Source organism: Crocuta crocuta, unplaced genomic scaffold (genome assembly GCF_008692635.1).
Source record: "Crocuta crocuta isolate KB4526 unplaced genomic scaffold, BGI_CrCroc_1.0 scaffold293, whole genome shotgun sequence".
Lineage (NCBI taxonomy): Eukaryota > Metazoa > Chordata > Mammalia > Carnivora > Hyaenidae > Crocuta > Crocuta crocuta.
In genome coordinates, this window is record NW_027529436.1 from 892,341 (window position 1) to 903,583 (window position 11,243).

At 38.4% G+C, this 11,243-nt stretch overlaps 1 protein-coding gene across 5 annotated transcripts in view; it reads left to right on the forward strand.

Moving 5' to 3' along the window:
• CDIN1 (CDAN1 interacting nuclease 1) overlaps positions 1 to 11,243 on the forward strand; it is a 208,679-nt gene that overhangs the window by 90,497 nt on the left and 106,939 nt on the right. For all 5 annotated transcript variants that reach the window (XM_077759962.1, XM_077759958.1, XM_077759961.1 and 2 more), the window contains 3 exons: positions 606 to 685; positions 1,037 to 1,086; positions 6,792 to 6,859. In XM_077759962.1, the coding sequence (XP_077616088.1) occupies positions 606 to 685; positions 1,037 to 1,086; positions 6,792 to 6,859 (198 nt within the window). The remainder of the gene's footprint in view (positions 1 to 605; positions 686 to 1,036; positions 1,087 to 6,791; positions 6,860 to 11,243) is intronic.

Genomic DNA, 11,243 nt, shown 5'->3' on the forward strand with positions numbered 1-11,243 from the left:
GGAGGCATATTTTGGGGTAAAAATTTATATATATATATATTTTTTTTTCTTCCTTAAGTTTCCTTCAGTTGTTAGTCAGTGTTACCTACTTTCCTCATCTGTGAAATGGACATAATGTTTTGTGGCAGTTGATGAGAATAATTTTAAAAAGGTTTCTTAGAGANTATTTTTATTGACATCACTGAAGTCTGATCCGCCCTCATTAAGCTCTCCATGTACCTATGCTTAGTTATAAAATACTTACCTGCAAAAGGTAAATATTTATTTTCTGATTGTTCATGTTGCGTTTTTGTTTTTGTTTTTTTTTCCTCCCCCAAGCAGGCCTTTCCAGAGCTAATTTATCTGCAAAGAGACATATGCTTTAGGTCTGTACTTGTTAATTTACCTTGGAAAAATTAGGTCATCTTCAAATCTGGCAATGTGGCTTAAAAACTTGGCAAAATGATCTAATTAAAAGCTTCCCTTGGATTAAAAAAAAAAGGAAAACTTATTAGTTACAGTAATGTTTTCATTTTCATAGTTTGTGTGTATGTAGGTACATGTCACTCCTCATGCCACATTAGAAGTATGTTGACTGTTAACAGTTCATCTCTTTTCTTCTACAGCCTCCAAGTCTGTTATAAATAGTATGCTACGGGACCCTTCTCAGATTCCAGATGGAGTTCTAGCAAATCAGGTCTATCAGGTATTAATCACAGCTGTCTATTTTCAGTGGCAGTGCTATCTGCCTAGCAGAGTAAAGGATTTTAAACCTCATTTAATTACTGTCATCATAAACTATCACTGAGGTCAGGGTGCACCATAAATGGCAATGCAATATTTGTGAGAGGAGCATTTCACTTTTTAATAGCTTGCTTTTATAGTGAATAAAAAGCATGTGATTTTTGTTTTCTGTGATTAAATCTTAACAGCTTTCTGATAGCTGGGGGTTTTTTTAGATTTTTTTTTAAGAAAAATAATTACCACTTTTAGGGTACTAGTTAACAGTCACCGTTTTCAGAGTCACCCCAGACCCCCTTCTGTGTTTTCTCCACAGTGCATCGTGAACGACTGCTGTTATGGACCACTGGTAGACTGCATCAAACAGTATCCTTTCCCATAAAATTTTAGGTGCACGATTGACGAGCTCAGACTCAGTGGAGGAGATGTGTCTAGCTTTAACCTGACATAAAGTTCTGCTTCACAAAACACATTTCATACCCTTCTACTTTACATTCAATCAACCGGGGGTCACTGCAGACCATCCTTTTCTACAGCTTAAGGAAAATCAGATGGGCCACGGGAGGCTGTCAGTTCAGCGGTTGTACATTCACACGCTTCTCTCAAACTGCTTGGCTTTCAGGGAGTTTAAAGGGACAGAATCATCAAGCACGGGGCCTACTGTCTGGGAGTGTCTCTCAACAATCCAGCGAACACTGAGAAAAATGTAGAGGATTTCTATATAAAAGGAGCCAAATTCAGTTGAGTTTCCTAGCATAAATTTTGAGCCTGGAGTTAAAGGATGAAGTGATTAAAATGCCGCGGAGGCCATCACTTTTGAAAGGGCAGTAGATTCTTGTTGCTTAAATGCTGATTACAGCCTGAACTGCCATTCGGATCCCTAATAAACAGTTTTCGAGAAACCAAGCTCGTTTTTCCCTCTGGACTGAATTTAAGGCTATGAAAACAGGTGTCCAGTCACTCTTCATTAGAGATGTGAGATTACTAAAGAGTTCCTGCTTTCTTCTTGAAATGGGATTTGAGCAAACATTCACTGCTTCCTGAAGTAGGATGTTACTCATCAGTACCTTCAGTAGTACTATGGCATTGCTGAGAATTTTGATAACCCTTGGTGGAAAATGCTACTTAAAGAGTAAACAACTAGTAATTTCTTTTTTTAATGAAAATCCTATTCCACCTGAGTCCACGTGTCTCACATTTCTTAATACTGTAAAATGGCCTTCCGAGTGTAGGTTTGGTGAGTGTGGGTAGCGCTGTGACCATTTGGAAGTATGACCAGTCAGGAAGCTTTAGACCTCTCGTAAGAATATTCACTACCTAAATTATAGGCCTTTATATATTTATTCTTCAAGTATGTCCCTGCCCCCCCACCAAAGTAGTTTAAATTAATAAAATCACAGCACTGTCATACGCTTGCCTTTTTATTAGATCAAAGTGAAACTATACTTCTAGTTTCAGTATAAAATTAATGATAGCATTAAAAATTGTAGGAATGCCAACCTCATGTTGCTACAGTGATGAAGTTTAGCACATTTGTATAACAACTAACACCATCTCGGAGTATCTGGGGCGGAATTACATGTTAATTTTAAAGCACATAAAATAGTTAAAAATCAATTTAAAGTTAAGGTTTTAAAAGCATAATGTCTTTTGAAGGATTGCATATTGATTTTAAATATAACTATCTAATTATATATGCATGGACTAAAGTATGAAGTCAACTGCTTTGTAAATGCCAGGAGGCTATTTTTCAGTAATAGTTGAGATGCTTACGGGAAACTAGATTGCTGTATTGCTGGCTAAGAAAATGGCTTGTGAGGTTATTTACAAGTTTTGCCCCATGGTCACTGCCATACATCAATAATAGGTATTATTATGGACAAAGTCTAAGTGTTTTCTGCTTATAGAGCATTATAAATTCTGTTCAGAGTATTTTCTTTACATTTTTGCCATCATTCACTTTCTTTTTTTGGCCGTGTTATTGCCAGTAGAATTTAATGTAGTACATGGTTTCAATTGATAAAGATAATGATGTATGTCTATAAATTGCATTCACTGACTAGATTATAATTTTGCAGTTCCATTATGCCTATTGCCAGTAAAATTACTGTTTTTATAAGCTTTGTTTTCTAGACTTTGTATTTTTTATATGTTTATATCAAGCAAAGCATAATCAAGAAGCATGTTTTTCCAAAATTTCAAATCGGTGATTGCTTTTTACCATACAAAATAAAACAAGCTGGGAAATTTATAGAGAACTGATTTTATTTTTGCACTGAGGTAGTAGCAGTTTTGTATAATATAAATACGCTTGCATAGATGTTTCCTAGACTGAGCCACAGGAATTACTTTATTTCACACTGAATAAAAATTAGTGGTTTTCCATGTGAGTGAAAATGCTATTTGTATGTTGTTCTGATAATTCAGTAGTGTTTACATTGCTTACTGTCGGCAAATTACATCATTTTGTAAGAAAGAAAGTACACATTTAGTAAATAGAATAGGTGCAAAATCTTTTTACTCCATTATGAAAATGTTACATGTAGACATTTATGTAAGTAGAATAAAGTAAATTGGTCATTTACAAATAAGACATCACAAAAAGCACGGTAGCAAAGAGTATATAAATTGTCATGTGCTTTCTTTTTTTTCTTTTGGTGTCTTCTACATTTTTTCCTGCATAGCCATGTCCGTCCACACCTTTCCTGCCACAGATATATTCATGGACACAAAAAGGTGTGAGAAACCAGCCATCTTAACTTGCCAAACTGTGACTCCAGGACCCGGCTATTACACAATGACCTAAACCAAGAAGCAAGGAAAGATAATGGCGCAGGAAGCTTAAAACGCTGTGGGTTTCATTTCTGTACCATCAGTAACCTCAGTTTCATGATTCAACATTTTAGATGTAAATAATTTACAACAATAAAAGTGAGAGCACATTTACATGGATTAGAAGTAAATAATTTAGTTCTAAAATGTGGGATGCCCCTAATAATGAGAAACCATTGAGAGGTATTTATCAGATGTCTTCAGGGGACTCTGTAAATGTGTGAAATTGTATGATTTGAAAATGTGTTCCTTTAGTTTGTTTCCAATTAGAAATTAAATAAGCACAGCCACATGCATAGCGGAGAGAGGGGACGACAAAAGAAAAGAATGCAGTTATGACTGGGGACCCATTTTGATGGTGGACATGAGTGGACACATCTCTTGAATTATGATTTAAATGATATTCACCTGTATGTATTGATGAAGGACAGATGATTCTCTAGGAATTTTTTTTAACAAATAATGCATACATTTTATTTCATCTAAATTGGACTCTTACAGTGCATGATCAGATAGCTAAGGAACGATATGACCATGTTGACCTTACCCAATGGAAAATTAGATAATTATTGCCAACTGCATTTGAAAAAATCGAAGTACCAAAATACGATTACACTCCTTTTCCAATTTTGTACAGTTTCATCTTTTTGGAAAATAGAGGAGAATTCCAAGTCCCATTCCTTTTGTTAAAAGATGTTATTTTTAAGTAATCTCCACACCCAACGTGGGGCTCGAACTCACAACCCCAATATCAAGAGTCACTTGTTCTGCTGACTGAGCCAGCCACGTACCGCTAAATCTCATTGCTGATTTAATTATTTGCCAGCCATGGGACCTTCCGGCAAGTTCCTCAACCCTCTTGAACCTTGCTTTCCATATTTATAAGAATGGGACTAATAATAGTACCTATTCTTGTGGTGGTGGTGAAAGTTAAATTAGATGATACCCCAAGTGAAAATGCAAATTAAAAGTACAGTAAGCTACCACCTCACACCTGTCAGAATGGCTATATCAAAAAGACAAGAAATAGTGTTGGCAAGGACATAGAGGAAAAGGAACCCCTGTGCACTGTTGGTGGGAATACAAACTGGTACAGGTGCTGTGGAAGACAGGATAGAGGTGCCTCGGAAAATTAAAAATAGAACTACCCTATGATCCAGCGATCACACCTCTGGGTATTTACCCCCAAAATACAAAAACATTAATTCAAAGGGATACATGCACCCCGTTGTTATAGCAGCATTGTTTATAATAGCCAAGATAGGAAAGCAGCCCAAGTGTCTGTCAATAGGTGAAGGGATAGGGAAGATGCAGTTTGTGTGTGCGTGCATGCACGTGCACACACACACACACACACACACAATGGACTATTATTCAGCAATAAAGAAAATGAAATCCTGCCATTTGCAAGGACATGGATGGATCTAGAGAGCATAATGCTAAGTGAAATAAGCCCAGAGAAAGACAAATACCTTATGACTTCACTCATACGTAGCATTTAAGAAACAAAACAATGGAGCAAAGGAAAAAGAGAGAGAGAGAGACAAACCAAGAAATAGACTCTTAACTATAGAGAACAAACTGATGATTACCAGAGTGGAGGTAGTAGAGGGATGCGTGAAATAGTGATGGGGATTAAGGGATACACTTGTCATGATGAGCACTGGGAAGTGTATGTCAGTGTTCAATCACTATATTGTACACCTGAAACATAACACTGTATGTTAACTCTACTAGAATTAAAGTTTTTTTTTTTTAATTAAAAAAAATTTAAAAAAGGGGGGGGGCACCTGGGTGGCTCAGTTGATTACACACCCGACTCTTGATTTCGGCTCAGGTCATGATTTCACAGTGCATGGGTTTGAGCCCCACATCGGGCTCTGTGCTGGTGGCACAGAACCTGCTGGGGATTCTTTCTCTGTCCCTCTCCTCCACCCCTCCCCTACTCACGTCCATGCTCACTCGCTCTCTCAAAATGAATAAACATTTTTTAAAAATTAAGGAAATGATAGGCTGGGATGGTAGCTGAAAGTAGTAAAAATTTGGTATCGTATTTAGTTGTAAGTTGACACCAACAAGAGCTACCAATGAATTGAGAAGAGTGTGAGAGAAAGCTAGGAGTCCAGGACTCTTACATTTTGGCTTGAACAGCATGGAGTTGTCAGTAACTAAGATGGTAAGGAAACAAATGGTGTGTGCATATGTGAGTAGCTGAACGTACTGGGTCTGTGAAGCTGTAACAATAAAATAACCAGTTATTGAGGACTCCCCCACAAAAAAGATGATACCCTCAGTGGTTAGCACCAAGGCTTAGTCTATGGTATTTAAGAACTGTGGGCTGGTATCAATTAGTTTCACATAATTAATTTGAATACTTTCCAAGAAGTTGTATGGAGGCCATAAACAAAGACTTTGTAGAGATCTTATTCAGATCCTCTGCTTTGCCACACATTAACCAGGTGACCTTGTGTGGATTCTTTTCTAAGCCTTGGTTTCCTCATCTATAAAATGAGGATGATAATAACTGAGCATGAAATAACATACATATGGCACTTAACACAGTGCCTACCACATAGTAATCCCTCCAAAAATGTATATGTGCTTGAGTGTGTCTGTTTCTGTGTTAGATGAGAATATGTGTGCACTTGCGCACACGAGAGAAAGGCTGGAAGCAGCCTCTGTAGCAGCATGTATGACCTCTTTCTTCCGGAGTACATAGAATTTGCAACAAATCAGCTTCCCACCTCACAGAAGATCACTAACAGTAGGCTAAAAGTGAGCAGGAGCTAGAAATGCTGGCTGGGGACAAGTATGGATTCTTCGAAGATATATGGAACTCTAAGACGGAAACTCTTTTAGAGCAAAGCCAGGTTGGGATACTTTGCCACACTTAGTAAGTGGTTAATAAATGTACTAAATTGAGGGATTTTTAACATAGTACAAAGGATGTTTAAAATGGCTCCCCCTCCTTTCAAAGGAGATAAAGTACACATCCATTTACAAATCTTTATTTGCCAAAATGCATGTAAACATTATAGAAAGAAGAATTTCATTGAATCACTTAAATGAGGGCACGTGTATAGAAGTCCCTTTCCTCAGACATGTGAGCTAAATGTGGAAATAGGTGCTCTGATTCCCTCCATTTTCCGTTTCATCTGAAAGTGGAGACCTGGAATGAGCATTTTCTTTTTAATTATATACTTCCACCTGTGTTACTCTCCTTAACTAAAACTTCCCAGTGCCATTGGCCATGAGCATGAAGTCCTGCTGAGAGACTTGCTTCTGGAGAAGAACCTGTCCTTCCTAGGTAAGTATTACTTACATCCTCTCTAGCTTGTAATATCTCCATGAGTACTTAAATATATATTTTTAAAAATCTTCCACTTGCAGTTATTATGTACTAAAGGAAGAGAGAAAAATGATTGATGCTGTGCACGTTATCTTTTATTGATTTAGAACTGAGCAGGAACTCAGTTACCTAATCTCTATCTATACAGCACATGCATAGGCTTGCAATTAATATTTTATAGTATAAGTGGCTGAAAAAATGCTTTAGTATCTGTTGCAGTATTACTTATGGTGTCATGAGGTATTAGCCATAATCTAGACCTGATGAGAGGAAAAAAACACAAGAAATACTGTGTATAAAATGCTCTGTATGTTAAAAAGAATAGTTAGAAAAATTCATGTTGGGTATGTTTGTCTCATGTATGTAATCAGATAGTAGTTGTACTTGGAAGCCAGATATTAAGCTTTTATTATTTTTATGTGATACATTAATTGTTACCATAGATTTAGTGTGATCTTTCAAATATCACATGTATACATGGCCATGTGCTTTTTCATGTGCCAATGTAGAATCTAGCTACCGTTTGTTATTTTTTCAACATCATGAAGCATTAAAAATAAGCCTTGAAGAGCATACATGTGGTAACTGATCATAGAAACCGTAAAGCACTCTACAGTGAATTAATTCTTCTTCTCCATTGTAAATGTGGTAATTTGTAAAGGTTCTATACAAACCTAAGTGTGCATTTTACACATCTGTTTTTATGTAAATATTTAAGTTGCATAGTGTGCTTTTTTTTTAGGTTAAGAAAAATCGCAGAATATTGGGCTACACGATCTTTGTTCCAGAATGGACAAAGATTTGACCAAGTAAAGTCCATTAAATAGTCTTATGTCAAGCTAGGGAGGGATGTTGAAGACAGGCCTACAAAAAGCCTGTTTTAATTGTTAGTATTCAAAATTTTTATTAATGAACTGGAGAATGGAGTTGAATGTGTAGTAAATTTGTTAATAATTTTAAGATAAGAGAGCTCATAAATATTCTCTAACAGGGGCTAAGGAAAGTTGATAAACTAGGAAAATGGCCTCAAATTAATGAGTTAAATTTCAGTATGTAAAAGGAGCAAGTTTCTTCATGTAAGGACAACTGAAATGTTCAGCTTAGTGAAAGAGGGTAAATTAGATAGAAATCACCTTTTAAAACCTAATAAAAAATATTGAAAATAAAAGCATAAATTCATGGGTTAGGTTAAAAAATATGCATACAGTGTATACATATGTATGTGTATATATTTGTGTGTGTGTGTGTGTAGCACCCACAGACAATAAAGAAACCATCTTCCAGAAAAAAATCTAATCAGACATAGACTTTATAATGGCTCAGAACCCATTGGAATGGATGACCCATGACATGTTATCATGGCATATGTCTTAGAACTATGGAGTTCTGATAGTATTATGATGTATCAGATCACGTTGATCACTCAGATAGTTGCCAGTGTAGCATGGCCAAATCTATTTTACTGTTTTGAAGTCACCAAGTAAGCCCCCATATTTTGAGGACTGTTTGGTATTACTCTCTTGGCTCCATCTACTTATGGGTAGTCAGGCCCTTGGCACCATTTCTTTGCTTAGCCTAGCTTTTCTGTTTCCTTTATGAGAACTAGAAGACCCCAACAAGAAGAGCAAGAGGCTTAACTGAGTTCCAGGTCCCTTGAGTCCCTTGATTCTGGGAACTGTGTTAGACCGGATTGAGTGAGCTTAGCTAACAATGACCATGCATGCAGAAACATAGCCAGGAAGTCATTAGTACTTGCATACAAGTTCGGAAAAGGGACTTAGTATTTGGATCCCATTTAGTTCTCTGTGCTATAGGATCAGGAGATAATTATTTTATTGAAGCATACCCAACAGTGATACTTAACTGATCTTTAAAATAAATGAGTTATGGGATGTTTAACTGACTCCATGTAACCTCAGTCCTGTTTTTAAGCATTTCCTTACCAACAGCGAAGTTTAAGTTTCAGGTCAGTTCCTGTCAGTTCTTTCCAAGGAGAGTTCATATAGAACTAACTTTTATAGATCAGCATTTAAAGTCTGAGAAGATCGTGAAGAACATGCTACGTACTTCGAGGCTGGGAGGCACACAGCACCCTTCTTCACTGTCTCTTTCAATCCAGCTACTTTCGGGGGAGTGCTTTTCTTGCTCCATCCCAATGGATCACACTCTCCCCCTTTCTCTTCTCTGTCCTCGCTCCATAAAAACAGCTCCCTACCCTCCTCGGCTTTTCTCTCCCCCAGTTCACCTCCCTGCACCACACACCAGCTGCCAAGTTCTGTGGCTCAAGTTATACAGGTTGTTGTGTTAATCCCCAGATCAGTTTCCTACGTGTGCAAAACGATTTGGTGCTGATCTAGCTGTGTTTCAGGGACGAGACAAGCTCGGGGTCTCCGTGCAGCTCTGCCATTTTAACTCCACTCTCCTGGAAAGGCTTCACAAAGAGCGCTTCTTAAACTTGAAATTGACCAACAAGCACTGTGATTATCCATGTCCCCTCTGCTAAGGGTTTGTTCCATTCCTGATATCAACAAAATAGAAAATGGACTTGAACTACTGATGGAGATGTTTTGACTTTTATCTCTCAAATGATTGATAAGGCCATGTTTTGTTGTTATTACTCCCCTACCCCCATCTCCTTCTCAGGGGTAAGGAGGGGCTTTGGAAAAAAGGCAAGGGAGGAGAGGAAAATAGGGAGAAGACTGTTTGTACTGTGAGGGGGCTATGAAAGAGCTTAGAGCAAAGGCTGGAGACAAACCGTTCATCCCCCATGGGCTGGCATGTCTCCAGGTCAGAGGGACTTTCATTAGTGGCTTCCACAGCCCTGTCTGGTGCAAATTCTTATTACGTTTGGCTTAATAAGAATGGCTCTGGAGATATTTTATCCTTCCCAGTGAATGTTGCCCTGTTAGTGGAAGCTAACAATTATTTTGACTGACACCTGAGAGGCATTTGCTTTCTCTCCACCTCGCCCTCCCATGTTCGGTCTTGCCTATGACAAACCAGCACACTTTACGTGGGTATTTTTCTAGCATTCATATATTACGCTGTGGGATTCCAGGAGGCTATAATCTGTAAAGCCAGGTAGGCTTAGTGAGGGATGTCCCTTGCTGTAAAAATTAGGATCTTTGTTTCTAAGAGTTCATCTGCTCCTGCTGCTTTATTCCCCACCTGAAGCGGTAGTGCTCTGCTGTGGAAGTGATTATGATGTGACAAACGGGGGATTGTGACTTCAGGAGAAGAACCAGCAGCAGGAACAGATGAGATTGAGAGTACTAAGGTTGTGTTTGTGTGCAGATGTTCGCAGTCGAGAATAAGTGACTAGGAATCAAACATATGATTATATAGGCTAAAGAGAATGGACACGGTGGGTATTTCATAAGGGATCAACTATTTAGGGGTACCTGGGTGACTCAGGCAGTCAAGTGTCCGACTCTTGATTTTGGCTCAGGATATGGCCTCACAATCGAGACCCACGTTGGGCTCCAGGCATGGAGCCTGCTTAAGATCCTCTTCCTCCCTCTCCCTCTGCCTCTCCCCCATGCATGCTCTCTCTCTCTAAAAAAAGAAAAAGGGTATCAACTGTGTTCATTCCTAGCTCTCTAAAGGCTAAAAAGTAAGACAAAGTTTTCAGAATAACAGGTATATGATATTGGAGATGAGATATGGGGGATTGGGTCCTGTTCTTCCTTCCCGAGGAAATGGTCATGATGCAGGATCCTCTTATCCCCCTTATTGAATATGCTTGTGTGTGTTTCTCCCTGGGACCAAGAGAAAAGAACTGTGGGTACATACATGCCGTTAGAAGACAACACACTCTCTACCTTTGACGACAGGTTACCCTGTGCACTTACTATAGTAGTCTTTCTGCTCTGGACCCTTCCCTCACCATGGCCCTGGTTAGAGAATTCTTATCTATTGCTTGTCTGATTTCCTGGCCACTAAAGAGATATTGGAACTCTTGGTTGTGATGAAAATCTAATCAAACTAAATTATATATGCACACACACAAGGAGAAATTAACTGGTTCAGCAGTATACCTGGAAAATCCAAAGGAGAGAACTTTTCTTCTGGTGTGTGTAGAATCCAGAAGACAGAAAACAATGTCATTAGTATCTCTTTTCTCCCTCTTAGCTTCTGCTTTTTTCAGTGTTGGCTTCATTCTCAGGAAACAAAGATGATCCCTGGTTGTTGCTAGTTTGTTTATTCCTTCCACCCAGGAAAAGCTGTTGATTCTCTTTTGTTCCGTAATGAATCTGAGGAAGGACTCTAGTTAGCTAGTCTGGGTCAGGTGTCCACCCTGGGGCTGATAGTTGGGGGGGGGGGGGCACCTGAGTGGTCACCA